Genomic DNA, 21017 nt, shown 5'->3' on the forward strand with positions numbered 1-21017 from the left:
TAACCAGGAAAGTAAGACTTGACAGTGGTGTTCAACGCGGGTCCTCCCTCACTCATCTAAACACAGGAGAGGGAGCCACAAACAGCAGAACACCAACACCCACAGGGAGAACTTGACAGGCTCCAAAGCCCACAGTGATAGCTAAAATGGTGAAACACAGAAACAGAAGCCAAATGAAAGAGCAAGACACCTCCACAGAAGATGAGATCAATGTGGAGCAATTAGGCATGTTAACAGAGCTAGAATTCAGAGCCATGATCTTGAGGAAGCTGAACAGCATGAGTAAGGACATAGAGACACTGAAAATAAGCCAAATGGAAATTAAAAACCAACAAGAAGAGATAAAAAATGACATATCCGAAATGAAAAACACATTGGAAGGTTTAAAAAGCAGAGTAGGGGAAGCTGAGGACCGGATCAGTGAATTAGAAGACAGGGTAGAAAAAATCAACCAATCAGAAAAACAAAAGGAAAAAACTATTAAAAAACAGGAAGACAGCTTAAGAGAACTATGGGACAACTGGAAACGTAATAATATTCGCATCATAGGAGTCCCCGAAGAAGAAGAAAATGAGCAAGGGATAGAGAATATATTCAAAAAAATAGTGAGAGAAAACTTCCCTAATTTGGTGAAGGAAGAAGGCATTCAAGTTCAAGAAGCACAGAGAGTCCCAAGTAAGAAGAACCCAAACAGGCCCACACCAAGACACATAGTAATTAAAATGCCACAAATTAAAGACAAAGAGAGAATCCTAAAAGCAGCAAGAGATAAGCAACAGGTTACCTACAAAGGGAACCCCATAAGGCTCTCAGCTGACTTCTCATAAGAAACACTACAGGCCAGAAGAGAATGGCATGAAGTAATCAAAGTCATGAAAAACAAGAATCTGAATCCAAGACTACTCTACCCAGCAAGGCTATCATTCAAAATGGAAGATCAAATAAAGAGCTTCCCAGACAAAAAAAGGCTAAGGGAATACATTAGCACCAAACCAGCACTGCAAGAAATGTTAAAAGGACTGCTGTAATTAGCAGTAGAAATGGGAAGAAAAATAAAACCACACTAAACAAAAATGGCAATAAATAAGTACATATCAATAATCACCTTAAACGTAAATGGATTGAATGCTCCCATAAAGAGACACAGAGTAGCTGATTGGATAAGAAAGCATGACTCATCTATATGTTGTTTACAAGAGACCCACCTCTGAACAAAAGACTCACATAGGTTGAAAGTGAAGGGATGGAAAAAAATTTTCCAAGCAAATGGAAAGCAAAAAAAAGCTGGGGTAGCAATTCTCATATCTGATAAAATAGATTTCAAAATGAAGACCATAACTAGAGACAAAGACGGCCACTACATAATATTGAAAGGATCTATCCAACAGGAAGATATAACCTTGATAAACATATATGCACCCAATATAGGAGCACCAAAATATATTAAAAATCTTCTGGAGGACTTCCAAGGAGAAATCGACAACAATACAATCATAGCAGGGGACTTCAACACCCCGTTGACAGCACTGGATAGATCCTCTAGGCAAAAAATTAGCAAGGAAACAGAGTCTCTAAATGAAGCACTAGACCAAATGGATTTAATAGATATCTACAGAGAATTACACCCCAAAACTACAGAATACACATTCTTCTCAAGTGCACATGGGACATTCTCAAAGATAGACCACATGATAGGACACAAACTAAATCTCTACAAGTTCAAGAAGATTGAAATCATATCAAGCATCTTCTCAGATCACAATGGCATGAAACTAGAAATCAATTGCACAAAGAACATGCAAAGACATTTCAACACATGGAGGCTAAATAGCATGTTATTAAACAATGAATGGGTCACGGAGGAGATCAAGGAAGAAATTAAAAACTTCCTGGAAACCAATGAAAATGAACACACAACAACACAAAATCTATGGGATGCAGCGAAAGCAGTTCTGAGAGGGAAGTTCATAGCACTACAGGCCTACCTCAAAAAACAAGAAAAATTTCTAATTGACTGTCTAACCTCACAACTTAAAGAGTTAGAAAGCAAACAAAAAGAAAACCCCAGAGCAAGTAGAAGGAAGGAAATAGTAAAGATCAGAGCAGAAATAAATGACATAGAGACCAAAAAAACAATTCAAAGGATCAATGAAACAAAGAGCTGGTTTTTCGAAAAGATAAACAAGATAGATGGACCCTTAGCTAGACTCACCAAGAAACAAAGAGAGAGAACCCAAATACACAAAATCAGAAATGAAAGAGGAGAAGTAACAACCAACACCACGGAAATACAAAAGATCGTTAACAACTACTATGAACAACTATATGGCAACAAATTCGACAATCTCAGCGAAATGGACAAATTTCTAGAAACACACAGTCTCCCAAAACTATTCCCGGAAGAGATAGAAAACTTGAACAGACCAATAACAACTAAGGAAATTGAAGAGGTAATCAAGACTCTCCCAGCAAACAAAAGCCCAGGCCCAGATGGTTTCACGGGGGAGTTTTACCGAACATTCAAAAAAGAACTAACACCCATTCTCCTCAAACTATTTCAAAAAATTCAAGAAGAAGGAAGACTTCCAAACACGTTCTATGAGGCCAGCATAATTCTAATTCCAAAACCCGAAAAAGACACTACGAAGAAAGAAAACTACAGGCCAATATCCCTGATGAACATAGACGCCAAAATCCTGAACAAAATACTAGCAAATCGGATCCAGAAATACATCAAAAAAATTATTCACCATGACCAAGTGGGATTCATTCCAGGGATGCAAGGCTGGTACAATATTCGCAAATCAATAAACGTGATACACCACATAAACAAAATGAAGAATAAAAACCACATGATCATATCAATAGATGCTGAAAAAGCATTCGACAAAATCCAGCATCCATTTCTGATAAAAACGCTCAGCAATGTAGGAATAGAGGGATCATATCTCAACATAATAAAGGCCATATATGAAAGACCTACAGCCAACATCATACTCAATGGACAGAAACTAAAAACATTTCCATTAAGAACAGGAACAAGACAGGGATGTCCACTTTCGCCACTCTTATTTAACATTGTACTGGAAGTCTTAGCCACAGCAATCAGACATGAAGAAAAAATAAAAGGGATCCAAATTGGAAAGGAGGAAGTAAAACTGTCATTATTTGCAGATGACATGATATTGTACATAGAAAACCCTAAAGACTCCATCAAAAACCTATTAGACTTAATAATTGAATTTGGCAAAGTAGCAGGATACAAAATTAACGTCAAGAAATCGACGGCATTCTTGTACATCAATGATGAACTCACAGAAAGAGAAACTGAAAAAACAATCCCATTTACCATCGCTCCAAAAAAATTACGATACCTAGGAATAAACTTAACCAAAGAAGTAAAAGACCTATTTGCAGAAAACTACAGGTCATTGAAAAAAGAAATAGAGGAAGATATAAAAATGTGGAAGCACATACCTTGTTCATGGATTGGAAGAATTAACATAATTAAAATGTCCATACTACCCAAAGCAATCTATAGATTCAATGCAATCCCCATCAAAATACCAACGACATATTTCATAGAACTAGAACAAATACTTCAAAAGTTCATATGGAACCAAAAAAGACCCCGAATAGCCACAGCAATCTTGAAAAAGAAGAACAAAGTTGGAGGGATCACAATACCAGATATCAGGTTATACTACAAAGCGACTGTAACCAAAACAGCCTGGTACTGGCACAAGAACAGGCATATAGACCAGTGGAACAGAACTGAAAACCCAGAAATGGACCCAAGGCAATACGCTCAATTAATATTTGACAAAGGTGGCAAGAGCATACAGTGGAGTAAAGACAGCCTCTTTAATAAATGGTGTTGGGAAAATTGGACAGCTACATGCAAAAAAATGAAACTAGACCATCAACTTACACCATACACAAAAATAAACTCGAAATGGATAAAAGACTTAAATGTGACCCGTGAATCCATAAAAATTCTAGAAGAAAATGTAGGCAACAAAATTTCGGACATCATACAGAGCGGAATTTTCACTGATACATCACCTAAGGCAACAGAAATAAAGGACAAAATGAACACATGGGACTACATCAAACTAAAAAGCTTCTGCACAGCAAAAGAAACAATCATCAAAATGGAAAGGCAACCCAGTGTATGGGAGAACATCATTGCCAATGATGTATCAGATAAGGGGTTAATTTCCAGTATATACAGAGTGCTCATACAACTCCACAAAAGGAAGACAAAGAACCCAATTAAAAAATGGGCAGAGGAGCTGAATAGACACCTCTCCAAACAGGACATACAAATGGCCAAGAGACATATGAAGAAATGCTCAACATCACTAATCATCAGAGAGATGCAAATTAAAACAACAATGAGGTATCACCTCACACCTGTCAGAATGGCCGCCATCAACAAATCATCAAACAACAAGTGTTGGCGAGGGTGTGGAGAAAAGGGGACTCTAATACACTGCTGGTGGGAATGCAGACTGGTGCAGCCGCTGTGGAAAACAATATGGTGCTACCTCAAAAAATTAAAAATTGAACTTCCATTCGACCCAGTGATCCCACTGCTGGGAATATACCCTAAGAAGCCTGAAACACCAATCAGGAAGAATATATGTACCCCCATGTTCATAGCAGCACTATTTACAATAGCTAAGATCTGGAAACAGCCCAAGTGTCCACCAGTAGACGAATGGATCAAAAAGCTGTGGTACATATACACAATGGAATACTATGCAGCGGTAAGACAGAAAGATCTCTTATCCTTTGAGACGACATGGAGGGACCTGGAAAGTATTATCCTAAGTGAAAGAAGCCAAGCAGAAAAAGACAAATACCACATGATCTCACTTATATACGGAATATAATGAACATAACAGTCTGAGGAATACAGTAGACCCAGACACATGGAAGTAGGGTACAGACTGACATCCCTCAGAAGAGGGGATGGGGGGTGGGGGGGTGGGAAGAGATAAACCACAGAACTTATATGCATGTATGTATGACCAATGGACATGGACAACTAAGCCGGGGACAGGGTGGAGGGGGGGGGAAAAAAAAAAAAAAAGTTTTTGAAGTGAGAACTGTTCTTATCTGACAAAAAAAAAATTCTTACACTTTGAACATCAGAAAAGATTATTTTCTGCACAATTATATAAATATTTTTGTGTCTATATAAACATGATATTTATGGTCCTAAAAGCTTTCTGAAAAAATGAATTAGTCTTTAGAGAATGATTAGCCTAGTTAGAAAACAAGAAACATTCCCCAAGTGCAGCCAGGAATAAAGACAACTGGGTAGGAGGGGCTAGGAGGGAAAAGGAAGATTGGAAATAATAAAGACACCACAAAACCCTGCACTTGAGTTTCAGAGGATAAGACTCAGCAAAAACTAAGTTGTATGCAAAAATAAAAACAAACCATCCACAAGAAGGCGAGATGACCTTGGGTCAAATTTCATTACAAGCTGATACAATAACTATATCACCTGGCAGATTTATTCTTCCAGGAGCAAGGGCCTTTTCTTGTTTATCCTTTTTTTTTAATTCCTCACCTGAGGATAATTTCCTGCTTATCACTAGATAGAGTGAGAGGGAGGTAGAGAGAGAAACATGGATGTGATAGAGCCACATCGACTGGTTGCCTCCTGCACGACCTGACCAGGGCCGGGGACGAACCGCAACCTAGGTACATGCCCTTGACTGGAATCGAACCTGAGACTCATTGGTCCGCGGGCTGACACTCTAACCGCTGAGCCAAACTGGCTAGGGCTCTTGTTTATTCTTATCAAGGAAAATATTCAAGGTGAAGCAGAGATAAAGAAAGGACTTCCGAGCCAGCAGACATGGACTCAGACCCTTGTTCTGGCATGAATACTGGCTGTGTGACCCTGGGCAGGATTCTGTCCCTCTCTGAGCCTGTTGTCCTGCCTGTGAAAGGTGAACAAATATCTACTTTGTTGGTTTGCTAGGAGAATTAGAGTTAATTTATAGAAAGTGCTTACGTTGCCTTGGAAAAATAACTGATTCTCAATAAATAAAATTACTTTGTATGTGTGAAAAGGGATTCACCTTAGAATCTGGAATAAGCTTTGCTCTGCCTATTCTGCAGTTACGACTCTACCAGTCTATTCCCATGTGGTCTGTTGATCAATAGCAAGTCCAAAGTCTAAAACTAGCCACATTCCTGCCCCTCCAATGTCATGCAACCACAAAGAGCCACTGAAGAGTACAAAGGGCTTTCTTAGGGAAGTTGTGGCCACCGCTTTCCTGCAGCAGCAGCTCGTGGAGCAGCTCGTGGAGAAGAGCTGGGTTTCCTGTAGTTTGGGAATCCCTGCTTGCTCGGGTTGCACAACACCGGGCACCACCGACACGGAACTACGCCGAACTCCACGAAGTGACAGTCACACAGCAGACTGACCGAAGCCCCTGGAGCCATGTGGGAGGCTCCTGCACGCACAAGCCTCCCCCACGGGACACCTGCTTCAAGCACCACAGGCCTCTCCGGGGCCCAAGCATCTGCACCCCACAGGAAGCTGGACTTCTCAAGGCTCGGGCTCTGAGACCCTCACTCCAGCTGGGCACAACGGAGAAGCGGCTCGGCAGCAAGAGTGGACGCCCGAACCCGAGGAGAAGCCCGCAAGCTCTGCGTCAGGCAGCTGCTCCCATGGGCGCCTGCACTTGGGGAAGTGCCTCAGGGCTGCAGCAGGGACCCTGAAAGATGATGAGGGTGCCACCCCCAGGGTCAAGGACAGAAAAGGCAGAGATTGTACCAGCAGAAACCCAAGGGTGCACTGGAGGTAAACTGTGGTTTTAGGCATGATGCTTGTGGGCGTTGCAAAAAAGAGGACGACACTGAGGTTTTACGTGCATTCTAGGTTTTTCACTAGTTCCAGGGAAAGGCTCAGCTAAGTTTTTGGTCCTGGTGAGATTTTCCTCATTTCACAAGGAGTCATCCCAAACACTAAAAAAAGCAGGTCTGTGAGGAGGGCTGGCTCCTCCCTCTGCTAGAGGCCAGCAAGGTTTCCAACAAGTCGACGCCAACAGCGTGGTAAGGCCTCACCCTGTGCCTGTGGGGTCCAGGCAGGGTGGAATGAACTAGAAGGTCCAGGAAGTGGACGTTCCCAAGGCTTCACCCACCCTGCAGCCGGCTGTCAGTGCTGCACCTGTGGGGCCAGAGCTGCGGACCAGCCAGGAGACGGCCCGTGGTCTGCACCAGTCCGGAGCTTTCAGATGCGCTGCTCCTCGTCCCTGTCATTCAGGAGCAGAGACCACTTGTCCCCGCTGTCATCAGCTGTGGTGCTGTGCCGAGACAGGATGTCGGACTTCAGGGAGGACATCGACACCTGGCTGATGTAGCTGACCTGGTCCCAGGGTGTGGCCCTGGGGGAGTCCCGCCACCGGTCATCCATGCCGATGTGCACACTGACCTGGGATGCGGTCAGGGGCTTCATGCGGCCCTGGGCCTGGGCCTGGGCCTCGTACCTCTCCAGGTCAGGCTTCTTATAGCTGCAAAGCAAGAATACAAGGGCATTTGAACCATTCTGGACACAGGCGTTTGAGCCTGATGAAGGTCCCACTTGTCCAGGTCTTTCAATAACATGCAGCATCAAACTCCCAGGGTTCTGGTGAACTTCCTAGGCAAATGCCTAGCATGCAGGCTGTCATTAATTTGTGTTCAATGAAAGCATAAGTAAATAAATATCTATTTTAAAAAAGAAAAATTTTTGAACACAGGGATGCCATACCTACATACAGTCATGGGCCACATAATGACATTTAATGTTCAGTCAACAAGGGACCGCGTATATGATGGGGGTCCTATAAGATTGTAGTGGAGCTAAAAAATTCCTGTCACCCAGACACGTCGCAGCCACGGTGACACTAACACACACATCCTCGCGTGTCTGTGGTGACTCTGCCAGTCGTATAAAATGCAGAACAGTTACAGAACATGATACTTGATAACGATGACAAACAATTCTGTTAATGGTTTATGTATTTTCTATACTGTACTTTTTATTATTTTATAGTGTATTCTTTCTACTTATTAAAAAACAGTTTGTGCCCAGTCAGTGGGGCTCAGTGGACTGAGCATCGTCCCACGGACTGAGAGGTCCGGGTTCGATTCCCCGTCAGGGCACATGGCCAGGTTGCAGGCTTGATCCCCAGTGGACGGCATGCAGGAGGCGGCCCACTGATGTGTCTCTCTCATACTGATGTTTCTTTCTCTCTCCCCCTTCCTCTCTCACTTGAAAAAGTCAATAAAAACATATTAAAAAACAACAACAAAAAAAGAGTGCCATGAAACACCAGGCCATCCTACACTGGAAGCAACCGCAGACATCCCGCCACTGAGCCTCTGGCCACACCTTTCCCCCAGTGCTTGGATCCGCCCGGGGCGCTCTGCACCTGGCCGAGGTGCGCGGCAGCCTAGACACTCCGGTTTGTGCAAGTGGGCCTGTGACGGTTGCAAGACAAAATGGCCTAATGACACATCTCTGAGTACGCCCCTTGTTAAGTGGCACGTGTCCGTATTTACAGAAGCAGCCCTTGAGCAGAATAACTAGAACAGCTCAGCCCGTGATGGGTGTTAAGTGGTAGATTATCTGATCATGGTGCTAAGAAATCACTATACTATACACACTTGGCTCCACTCAGGGCGGTCCCTTCGGTCTCTGCCTTGGGGAATCAGGACTGTGAGAGCACACAACCACTGCTGGCCCAGGAGGCGCACCAGCCAGCCCAAATCTGCCTTGCGCGTGCAGAACGCGAGGGCCGGGCAAATAACGCCTCGCCTGTAGCCCGCGCTCCCGCCGCACGGGGACTCACCACTTGAGCTGCAGCGACGAGAGAACCACAGACACAGAGGAGGCTGCCATGGCTGCCGAGCCCATCCATGGCTGCAGCACGATGCCAAAGGGCATGAAGACACCTGCCAAGAGGGGGACAACACTCACAGTGCAGCCGAGGAGAGCGAGGAGAGGGCCCACATGCAGTGACAGGCATAGCTCAGCAGCCGCATTCTGACCACATGCCCGTAGGCCTGAGGCAGGCTGTCTCGGGGCCCGAGGGGGGTGGCTGTCAAGGGGACTGGGGTCTCCACTCTGCCCTGACCTTCCTGGGTCTGTCCAGTTTCAGTTTCAAGGGGACATTCAGGGGAGCAGGCCAGGGGAGCCAGCTGTCCTGAGGCACTGTGGGGACTGTGTGAACACGCTATGACCACAGACCTGTCTACATGGGCTGTCTTCCTGCAAGGGCTCAAAGCACCTTTTCAAAGGGCAACGAGAGCTAGGCCCAGCACGGAGCCAGAAGACTCCGTCCACGTCTGGGCAGAGGTCTGTGGCAGGGCACAGACACAGTAGGGAACCAGCACCTGGGCCAGCTCTGGAAGCAGAAGGTACACCTGGCTGGCGCACCTGGCACAGCAGCTGAGGTGGACATGCTCATCGTAATGTGAGTCACTGTTAACCTCTCAGACACGACAGGGGATCTGAAGTTTGAAAACTTTAGGTTTTAGCCTATGTAGAAGCCTCTCCTTGTAAGATTGTTGGAATTTTTTCCTATGTGATAACACAGTATCAAACGGAGAAGAGAAGAGCTACAAAGCAGAGAAAATCTCTTTCCATGAGTATTTCTGTGCGACAAGGTACATCTTGGGAAGGATGAACATTAAGTTAAGGTTCTAAAACAATCGTGGTGCCTAGCATGTAGCAAGTGTCCCATAATTGTTAATGATGCTGAGTTTTCAGACTGTATGTGTAATAAATGGTTCAGAAAGTAGGGCCGTAATAAATAGTCAAGCAACTTGGCAACTTTTCAAAGAGGACCAGAGTAAATGAAAGTTTGGGTTATCTCTGCAGTTTCTCATTTACTTTTAGAGATTCAGTAAGCAGAGAACATAATAAAATCAACTCTCTAAAATGCTTCTGGCTGGCCAGCCAGTACGGCGGGCTGCTCATGAAGGTCGGCAAGAACCAGGCGGGCAGAGAGCGGGAGTGGAAGGTCCCCGGGTGACAGCCACCTCACCTGCTGCGATGGGGATCCCAACCAGGTTATAGATCAGCGCCAACACCAAGTTGAGCCGCACTCTCCAGACAGTCCTCTTGGAGAGGTGGATGGCAGCAACCACATCCAGCAAGTCATTCTGCAGCAGGGGAACACCGGTGAGTCAGGGGCCCTGCCCCCGGCCCGCCCACTCCCACTGCCTGGACACGGGGAGGAGGAGACACTGCAAGCTCACTCTGATGAGAACCACATCAGCCGCCTCAATGGCGACATCTGTGCCTGTCCCGATGGCGATGCCGATGTCGGCCTGGGCCAAGGCTGGGGAGTCGTTAATCCCGTCTCCCACCATGGCGACTTTCCTCCCTTCCTTCTGGAGCTCCTGGACCTTGGCCACCTTGTGAGAAGGCAGCACCTCTGCAAAGACTTTGTGGATGCCAACCTAAAAGGAGGAAAGCAGCAGTCAGAAAGTAAACAAACACATGACAACACCCAGCACTGGCAAAGGACAGGAACAGGAGCAGAAACCCAAGAGTCATCCTGCCCAACCTCCACCTCGGCCTGCAGGTCCTGTCAACGACGCAGTCCTGTAGCCCCACAAGTTCCAGGTCATGTGGCAAACGTATCCCGAGCCCATCCCAAGGCCAGGCGGTGGTTCGGGACCTCACTGCCCACGTCCCGCCTCCCGACTCTGTTCTCCATATGCTATCCCAGTTCTTTCCTAAACAACAATTATTGGGTCTTTTTCATTATTGTTAATCTTCACCCAAGGATAGTTTTCCATTGATCTTTAGAGAGAGTGGAAGGGAAGGAGGGAGAGGGAGAGAGGGAAAAACACTGATGTGAGCAAGACACATTGATTGGTTGCCTCCCACACAACCCCAACCAAGGCTGGAGACTGAACCTGCAACCCAGCTATGTGCCCTTGAGCCAAACTGGCCAGGGCAATTTTTCTCTCCTGCTTCAAGTCCTCCAGAGGACCTGTTTTCTTAGTATCTAAATTCCTTGGTCTGCCTCCCGAGGTCCCCACAGACCTCTGCTCATCTCCAGCTCCCTGCCTGGTGGCCCAATTCAGCTCCCTGCTCTCTCCCAACTGGCAGCTACTTTGTACCCTCGGCAGTGCTCATGTTGCCTGCTTAGTCCTGGGAAAGTCAGCTTGCTTCCCCTCATCCTACCCGCTCTCGACTCCAGCTTCCTCCCCCTGGGAAGGCACCTGGCCCCGCCGGGCTGGAGGATGTTGGCGGCGCCCTGTGCCCTCTTCTGCTGAGGCACCAAGCACTCAGTTTACAGGTGGTTGCTGGTCCACCCTCCACATAGGGCAGGTGCCCTCTTCACTCCTCTCTGTAGCCTGTTGCCACATGGATGGTGCTTAATAAGTGCCTGCTGAAGGGGTGAACAACTTCTAAGCAGGAAGAGGGGTGACTCAGCAAGTCTATTGTGCAAAATGCCCAGGAAAGAGAGATACTGTTGCTTCCCTCATAAGGAGTAATTCATTTTCAAAGCTTACAATGTTAGTCCAGCCAGTGTGGCTCAGTGGACTGAGCGTTGTTCCATGGACTGAGAGGTTCTGGTTCAATTCCAGGTCAGGGCACATGACCTGGTTGTGGGTTTGATTCACAGTAGGGGGCGTGCAGGAGGCAGCCGATCAACATTTCTCTCTCTCTCTCTCTCCCCTTTCCTCTCTAAAAAATAAAAAAAACCTACATTTTTTTTAAAAAACCATATAACTTGCCCTGGCCAGTTTGGCTCAGCAGTTAGAGCATCGACCTGTGGACAGGAGAGTCCCGGGTTCAGTTCCTTCTAAGGGCATGTACCTGGGTTACAGTTTGTCCCCAGCCCCTTGATGTATCTCTCTCACGTCGATGTTTTTCTCTTTCTCTTCCTCCCTCTCTCTCTCTGAAGATAAATGCAAAAATGTTCTCGGGTGTTGCGGGGAACTGCCCGGAGCAATCAGTTATGTGGTGCACATGAGGGGGAAGAGTTGAGCTGGCAAAACATTCCTTCAACATAAACACTACAAAGTTGTTTATGTCAGCCCTCAAGCCATGATTTTTTTGTTCATTGCAAAGATTGGGAAATGGAGAATGATGGAATTGCTTTTCCAGGACCATAGCCAGTCCTACATGAATGACAGCTCCCAGGCCCCCGGGGGTGGGGACTCTGCTGTGGCAGGTAGCTTGGGGGTCCCCAGTGGGATGTTGCATGGTGCTGAGCAGTTAGCACACAGAGGGAAAGTACCCAGCAGGGGAAAGCAGAGAAGGAAAACTGAGTACTGGATGTACTGGCATCGAGTTTTTTTCTCAAACTGCTGCTATGAGCTTAAAGTCTCTTTAATTTGAAAAAAGGAAGCGGCACCAGCCCATACCTGGGTGGCAATGGCTCTGGCTGTCTTGCGATTGTCCCCCGTGATCAGAACCACATCCACACCCATGCTCCTGAGCGTGTGCACAGCCAGGGCGGCTTCCTGCTTGACAGCGTCTGCGATGGCGACCATCCCACAGAGCACCCCTGAGGAAACACCACAGTGAGTGCGCACCGGCAGGCTCTGGGAGGCCCGGGGCAGAGCGCACTTCGTCAGTGGGAGCCGTTTCCACAGTATCATGTGACATGCAAAAAACAAAGCACCCAATTATAGAACACAGTATGTTCAATTCCACTTTTTAAAATGTATGTGCATTTGCAGATGCATAAAGTCTGGAAGGACTTTCCAAACGTCAACAGCGGCCCTCAGGTGTAGTAAATAACGACTGGCTCCATCTTCTTCTTTACGTGCTCAGAATTTTCCAAATTTTCTGCAAGGCACATCTATTACTTTGCAGAGTATCTGGTTCATAACTCAAAACACACGAGCTCTTGAAATATGACAAATATAACAAATGCTACTTAGGAAGTGATGAATGTCCAAACAGCAAGAAATCAATACTTCCTTTTTCTCTCAGGACAAAAGTCGCTTGCACAGAATGTTTTTTGAGCGGACCTTTCGCAGACTGAAGCAGGAAGGCCTTCGAGGTGAGGCGTGGTGGGCGCAGAGGGAGGGAGTGGTGTGTGAAGGGCAGGACTGCTTCGATTAAACCCACCTGCTCTGCTGAGCGAGGGGCAGTGGGAGGAGGAGAACAAAAAGACAGAATGGGAAGAGGGCATCAATTATTTCTTACTTTCTGTAGTTTTACTTCTGTGAGCAGAGCACCACTGACAAAGTGTGATTCTATTCTGTCTGAGAGGCGCAGCCCAAGCACAGCCGGGCACTGGACGCACTGTCCCGAGAGGCCGCGCCACCTCGGGCAGCTCGCCGGCAGTGAGGAAGGGGAGCTCCACGCTGCCCGCGGGCCAGCAGCAAACCCCGAGGGGGACAGAACCCCAGTGCAAGGAGACGGTGCCGGAGCGGAGCTGGCTCTGGGTAAAGAGGAAGAAAGAGCCCGGGAAAGGCCGCGGGCTGAGCATGACGGGAGAAAGATGGCAACTCAATCTTGTACAAAGTAGAACTAGAATTAATGGAAAGGCAGTTTTTTTTAAGGTGAAATTTGTTTTTGCCTGACATCTCCAGGAAGTGTGGCGTGTGCGAGCGGAAGGCAGGGTGGCAGCGGATACCGTCAATGGCCGCGAGCACGGCCGTCTGGCCTCTCATCTCGTGCTCCGCCATGGCCTCGCTGACGGCGCTGGGGACGTCCAGGCCGTTGCGCCTCATCCATTCTCGGTTTCCAATCAGCACAGAGAACGTCTCGGGGGCTACATCTGTTCAAAAGAGTTTGTGGTTATTCCCAAATAGAACAATTTCATTGTGAGAAATTACTAAAAACGAACGAATTCTTTTAACAGCAAAATGTCCCATTTAACCATTCTGAGAAATTATAAACTAGTAAAGGCCTCTCAGAACACCATCTTAAGGAACCAGGGGAAAAAGTATAATTAAGGTGTAGAGCATGTGGGTATGAATTAAAATGGGGCATTAAAAGATGCATTTTCTATGTGTGAAAATGTTACAAACACATGGAGTGTTATGTGGTGTCCCTATTTGCCTCTAGAGGAGGGACGGCAGGAACGCATGGCCTGTGGGCCGCATGAGGCCCATGAAACCAACACCAGCTGCGTCACGGCCTCACCACAGAGCAGCAGCTCCAGCCATCGCATTAGGGGTGAGTTCATTCAGGGTCTGACCAAATACAGCAGGCTAGTTTTTAAGTTGATAATTTTGTATGGCCTGAGGATGATGTCATAAATATCCAAATGGCCTTGGCAGAAGGACGGTTCTCCACCACTGCCTTAGAAGAATCTGTTGCTGCTTTCTCAGGTAGTTCCTTCTCCAGAACCAAATGCAAGTGCTGCCTAGTCATCACTGCGTGGTAGAGACGAACCGAGGTGAGCCAGCGAAAAACCCACCTACTTCTATGAAATGTTTTAAAGCTATATCTCCTAAAAGGCCAGGTGAGTCTTTCACCTGTCACCTCTGTGTGTCAGTAACTTAGGCATCACTGTACAAACCAGTCCCTGGACATTAAATGGAAAGGTCATCCTCTGGCTTTAAATTGCTAGAAGGTGGTAGATGGCTTCTAACAGTAAAATCTACATTAAGACTCACCTGCCCTGGCCAGTGTTGCTCAGTGGTTAGAGCGCCGGCCCACGCACCAAAGGGTCGCAAGTTCAATTCCCAGTCAAGGGCAGGTACTTGGGTTGCAGGTTTGATGACTGGCCCAAGACAGGACGCATGCAGGAGGCAACCAATTGATTGTGTCTCTCTCACATCAATGTTGGTTAGTCTCTCTCTCTCCTCTTCTCCCTCCCTCAGGTGAGGATTAACAACAAATAAAAGACTCAACTACCAACCAACATACTTAAAACACTCGACACCATTTTTTGTTTTCTTTGGTTTGAGGGTGGTGTGTTTCCACACTCTTACACTGATGGTTACCAACCTATCCTTAGAATAAGAAAGGCCATTATTCAAAAGCAGTGCTTCTCCTTGGCGTGGACAGGCCACCCCATCGGCGTTCCCTGACTGCTGCCAGCTCTTGTCTGTGGAGCTTCCCATCGGAGTTCTACCAGTGGGAGGCTCCTGTTTAGGAAGAACCAAGTAGAATTCCCAGGAATCTGTCTACTTTGTAGCTTACAAGCAAGGCTAACTTGGGATAAGAAAGAGGAGACTCAAAATTATGAAATACTCTATAGATTCACGTAACAGACTACTCTGTCTGCCATTAGCATCAAGGTTTGCAGTAACACAGAACACAAGAGCAACTTCAGGCTTTGCTGGGGAGGGAGGCGTGCCGTGCACCTGCCCTGAGCCGCTTTTCTCCACAGCGGGGGAATCAGGCGGCGTGCCTGGCATGGTGCTCTGTGGTTTGGCACGCTGCCACCTGACCCGGCCGGACCCAATCCTGCAGGCCGAGTGGCAGAGACAAAGGCTAGGGATATACCTGTTTGTACAGGGACACTGCCAACCCCACTCAGGTGAGTGGCCCGTTCGCTCAGGTGCTTGCTATGGGCCAGGACGCCTTCCACGCTGCTAACTTTACAGCCAATTCCACAGCCTGGCACAGCCTGGAAGTCCATGCAGTATCCCAGGGCCTCTGTTCCAAGTTCCTGAGAAGGGAAGGAGGGAGCAGGAAGAGGAACCAGAAAACAGAGACAGGAGGAGGTGAGAGGGAGGCCGGACAGAGAGGGGGGTGAGGGTGAGAGAGCAGCCCCACCCAGAAATTGAGGGAAAAGAGGGATGGGAAGTAGAACTGTAGGAAAAGGTGAAGACGCTGATCAACTCAGCAATTCCTTTTCTCTCTCTGTCACAGACATTATAATCATTAAATTGAACAAAATAAAATGGCCTACACTCTCTCCTTAGGTGGATGCATCATGATACTTGCAGGTTTCAGACTAGAAAGGAGAAAGGCAATTCACATCAAACATCTCAAATTAAGGATAGGGTAGTGTAAAGGTGCCAAAGATAAGAAAGGTATTATTTTTATGCTGCAAGCAATTTCATTTAAACGATGAAAAAGGCAAGTGGTAACAAAGTTCTTCTGAGACTGTGAAAAGAGAACAGCCCATGGACAGACCCTGGAAGGAGGGATGTGGCCGGAGGAAGAAGTGAGGTGCTATTTTCATGTGGGTTTAAACACACAGCAAAGGAAGGGGGACTGAGGCTGCACAGAACCTTCCTGAAACATCAGGAAGGTGCAAGGTGAATTGCTGGTCTGCCTGACCCTACATGAAGAGTAGAAACACAAAGTGAGATTCCTGCAGGTTCCTTGTCCAGGGAGAGTTGTCAACTTTTTCAAGGAATTCATGTCACCCTCGACATTTACTGGTAACTGCATTTGCTCAGACTGTTTACATTTTTCTGGGCAATATTCTGGCACATTCTGCTTCTATATTCAGACTGAAAACAGAAAATTAAATAGGACCCTTCATTTGGAAAGATCAAAAGACAAATGCTTCCCTGCTAACTGTGCTGAGAACCCACTGGGTGTTCAGCTCGATTCTGCTGGTTCCTCTCCATTTCCGATGTCCCAGCTGAGTGGATTTCTCCCTCCCTCACCCAAGACCTCATTCAGTTTTGTGTCCCTTTGCACTAAGTGCTCATAAAGGACTGGATTCATACACCATCTGTCTTCCCCACCCGACCAGCGAGCAGCTCCCAGAGGCAGTTCCCACCTTACTGGTTGTCCCAAGCACAGATGCTCAGTGAATGACTGTTAACACTGAGCTGCTTTTGTGATAATCTGGAAACGTGACAAAGGACCAACTATGTGCCAGCCACATCTCCACTGCTCCGGGGGCCTGCTCCGTGGTTTTCCAGACTCCACAAACCAAGGCCTCCTTGAAGGCAGCTGGGAAGAAAGCCCGTTGGGAGGACGGAGCTCGGAGGTTCCAGCCTCACGGTAAGAGGCGCGGAGGAGGAGTGAGAGGACGAGCAACACCCAGGTCTCCGTACCTCTTTGCAGTATTTGGTGACAGCCACAGCCAAGGGGTGCTCGCTGCTGGCCTCCGCAGTCCCCACCACAGCAAGAACCTTCCTGAGGGGCAGTGTGGCCGTGTCCACGAGCAAGAGGACCCTCATGACTTTGGGGACCCCATGGGTAATGGTGCCCGTTTTGTCAAACATCACAGTCTTAATCTGCCAAAAACAATCACATCTCAGTCACCACAAACACAAAGGGAAGGGACTTTAAAATCCACAGTCTTGAGGCAGAACTTGACTCAAACTCCCTGAAGCAGGTAACGACTCCTTCATACTCCAGGCATAATTGTCTGCACTCAATGCCAAGGTTCAACCACACCCCCTGCAAAAACTGTTTCCCTCTCTGCCCAGTCAAAAAAATCCCCACCATGGTTTAACCTTAACCAGGCTGAGCTAGAAACTCTCACTGACTTAACAAGAGGGCCACGTCGCTGTCCCCGGGACAGTAACACTGCAGATGCTTCCCCTTGTGAGACCAGGAGCCAGGGCTCTGGGAGTCGGCCTGTCTCCCTCCTGCTGGCTCTGAGTCCATCGTGGTTTTCTCTGGCCTGCATAAGTGCAAAAGCCTACTGAGAATAAAGCTCTCGCACTCCAACTTCAAGGAAGGGAGTGTTTCTTGGCCACAATAACAATGAACCACTGGAGCCAGTTTTGAAACTTGTCCCACCGGGTCAGTGGCAGCTTTGCACCAGTCCCCGTGGTGGGCTCAGCCAGTTGGCAACAGCCACACTGGTACCTGCTTTTCTATAGCTGGAGGCCAACAATGCCTGGACTCAGGCTTCCTCAAACCCCAGTAAAGTCATCTGCTTGCTGTTCAGACTGTCCCACAAGCACGGTTCTCCCTTATGTAGCAAATAACAGATGGGCTTTTTGTTTCTGCTGCTCCGTGCGGGCCTCGTCAGCACTATCAACTAGTCTTCCCCCGAGAATTCTTGCTTCCTTTTAGTCCATCCTTCCCTCTGTAGCCAGATCTTCCCGACAAGTAACCCAGTCACATCACAAAGGCACTTCACACCCTTCCACGGCTCCTTCTTGTTCTTCGGGTTAAGTTCCTAACCCTTTAATGAACCTCCCAGGTCCTTCAAGGCCCTCTCCCCCCCCTTTCTCCCTCAGCAGCCTGATCTCCTATCAGTTTCTCTCTCCCTCCATGGTTTTCTTTCAGGTCCTCATTTATTACTCAGCAAATAACTGTTGAGTGTTTTCAATGTGCCAGGCACCGGGCAAGACACCGGGGATACCATGGTGAGAAAAGTTGTCTTCGAGTCTAAGACACAGCAGTATAACACCCCCTCCCAACCCTTTCTCCCCAGGTCCTTTCCATATGCTTCTCCAGCTGCCAGAACATTCTTCCCAACCTCCATTTTCTGGCTAACTCTTGCTCAGCTGCTAAGCCTCAGATTAACCTTTTGTATTTCCTTCCCTGGCCACCTGCACCACTACCCATGCCCAGTCCAGTCCAAGTTGGGCCTGTTACACCGGCCTACGGCCTCTCACCCTGCCTCGCAGCATTTGTTGTTGGCTTACTCCATACTTGACTTTCCCTGTCCTTGATAGCCAAAGACCAAGCCAGGGCCAACCAAAGACCTCACGTAGTAAACGATCAACAAATACTGAGTCGATCAATGGAAGGTTAAGGATCAGTATGTTTGGCCAAAGAAAGATTCTTCATACACTGTTGCCCATTATTCCACTCCCCAAGGTCACAGGACGCCACTGCTGACCACAGAGGGCACAGTTGGTCCTCTTCTCCAGGTATGAATCCTGGCTCTGCCATTTCATAGCCGCAGGCCTTGGGTAAGTTACTGTGCCTCCTCCTGCTGCAGCCCCTCATCTGAATAATAGGCACAACCTCAGAGTTGTTGATTAGATCGAAACAACTAATATTTATGAGATGTTTAATTCTGTCGGCTGCTGTTGCTGCTATCATTCCGTCAGTCCCGGCTTCCTGTTCTACTTAACAGTGCTGTCCCTCAGGCCTCTTTCAAGTTTATCTCTCAATAGAAATTTAAACAGATGCCATTTTCACTAGACCTCTAAGTTTAAAAAAAAAATCATATAGTAAACAGCTACAAAATCATCCCAGCCAAGATTCCCAAAGGACAGCCAGGAGCACTGCAGTGCGGGCCGACCTTGTGCGCCATCTCCAGAGGCTTGCCCCCCTTGATGAGGATGCCGTTCTGGGCAGCCACGCCAGTGCCCACCATGACCGCCGTGGGTGTGGCCAAGCCCAGCGAGCAGGGGCAGGCAATGCACAGCACTGTGATGGACGTCTGGAACGCAAAGCGGATGATCACCTCTGCCCGGGAGATGTGCTTGTTGGGGGTCTGAAAAGAGGCAAGAGGCAGGTGGAGAGTGAGATGAGACATCACACAGAATACTAATCAGTGTTGTTGTTGCCTTTGTAAATCCAAAACAAAGTATGGGTCGCCTTTCCAGGTATGGTGACACATACTGATATTATTTGCATTCTGACATCTTGATATTTCTTGGTTTATTTTTAAAATGGCTGGTGTCTCTGGAGTTCATTCGGGAGATACTATAGTCACTTAATTACAATAAAAAGCATGTTTTCTAAACCAAGGATACAGACCACAATCTCCTTAGCTTCCACTGACATATATATTTTTTTGAAAGGCAGGATTCTAAAATAAGATATAGTATCAAAGGGTCACTTAATTTTCATAGAAACAGTTGGACTTAGGTAGAGGGACATGCTGTTTAAGACATAATGCAATTCTTAGAGGCAAAATGATGTGTGTGTTTAAAAACAAAAACAAGCTTGGCCGGTGTGGCTCACTTGTTGAGGTTGCTGGTTCGATTCCTAGTTAGGGCACATGCCCAGGTTCTGGGCCCAATCCCCAGTGGAGACCATGCAGGAGGCGGCCAGTCAATGTTCTCTCTCATTGATGTTTCTCTCTCTCCCTCTCCTTTCCTCTCTAAAAATTAATAAAGAAAAAAATAAAAACAAGAACACAGTAATTCTTTTTTTTTTTTTATACTTACCCGAGGACATTTTTCCATTTTTTTGTTCAGATAGAGAGGAAGAGAGAGAGACGGACAGAGATAGAGAAAGAGAGAAAGAGAGAGAGAGAGAGAGGGAGGGAGAGAGAGAGAAACATTGACATGAAAGGGACACATTGAGTGGCTGCCATCCACACGACCCAACCAGGGCCGGGGACAAACTGCAACCGAGGTACGTGCCCTTAGCGGAAACCGAACCAGGTCTCTCTAGACCGCAGGCCGATGCTCTAACCGCAAACTGGTCAGAACAAACACAGTAATTCGTAACAAAGTAAAACCTGGCACTGTGATGGGATTGGGTGGACTTCTAGAGGTTGGTGAACCCTGTCCCTACAATGATTTTATGTAGCATGGGGATAACAGTATCTTAAAGGAACATGCAGTACCTCAGTTGCCAGCATCCTCCCTGATATTGCAGATAAAACAAAAGAAGCCGAAGTAAGACAGAAAGGCAGGGAACAGCAGAAAGCCACATATTCAACTTGTTTAGGACTGAGTTTTCCCACAGCCACATACCAGTGAGCTGCTCTCCCACAAAAGCAGCCACTGTAGACAGTCAGTGCCACAGTAGCCAGTGGCACCTTCTAGGAGTACAGTCATAGGTTTACTCTTAAAAACATGAGATCTCCTTAGATGTCAGAAAGTATGTAACTTGGACATTTTTCATTTTATGACAGAAAATGAGAGAGAAAATGACATCTTAGTGAATGACATGTACCCCAAGAACACGATATGCCTTTAATTATGGGTAAAAAAAATTTGTTTTTAAGTATAATCCATTCCATAGTTACAGTTTCTTATTCTGTGGCTCTTAAGGTAAAATACACATTACACTGGGCTAAGTATAAGATATTTTTGAGAAATAAGGTAAAACACTGTTCTACTCACTGGGCAGTTATCAAATACTACTCTAAGTGAGCCATTAGCTTTTCAATGAATATCAGGGTTTCTCAACCTCAGCACTGCTGCCATTTGGGGCCGGACAATCCTTTGCTGTGGGGCCGGCCTGT

At 46.9% G+C, this 21017-nt stretch overlaps 1 protein-coding gene across 2 annotated transcripts in view; it reads right to left on the minus strand.

Moving 5' to 3' along the window:
• Positions 1-6876: 6876 nt before the first annotated feature.
• ATP7B (ATPase copper transporting beta) overlaps positions 6877-21017 on the minus strand; it is a 52375-nt gene continuing 38234 nt past the window's right edge. Inside the window, exons 11-19 of one of the 2 annotated variants that reach the window (XM_036249759.1) lie at positions 19116-19310; positions 16960-17142; positions 15446-15611; positions 13623-13766; positions 12400-12542; positions 10273-10476; positions 10059-10176; positions 8862-8964; positions 6877-7538 (exon numbers count right to left, since the gene is read on the minus strand). In XM_036249759.1, the coding sequence (XP_036105652.1) occupies positions 7259-7538; positions 8862-8964; positions 10059-10176; positions 10273-10476; positions 12400-12542; positions 13623-13766; positions 15446-15611; positions 16960-17142; positions 19116-19310 (1536 nt within the window). In that variant the 3' untranslated portion in view covers positions 6877-7258. The remainder of the gene's footprint in view (positions 7539-8861; positions 8965-10058; positions 10177-10272; positions 10477-12399; positions 12543-13622; positions 13767-15445; positions 15612-16959; positions 17143-19115; positions 19311-21017) is intronic. The other variant, XM_036249758.1, reaches the window with a different exon arrangement.

This window comes from Molossus molossus, unplaced genomic scaffold (genome assembly GCF_014108415.1).
Source record: "Molossus molossus isolate mMolMol1 unplaced genomic scaffold, mMolMol1.p scaffold_m16_p_9, whole genome shotgun sequence".
NCBI lineage: Eukaryota > Metazoa > Chordata > Mammalia > Chiroptera > Molossidae > Molossus > Molossus molossus.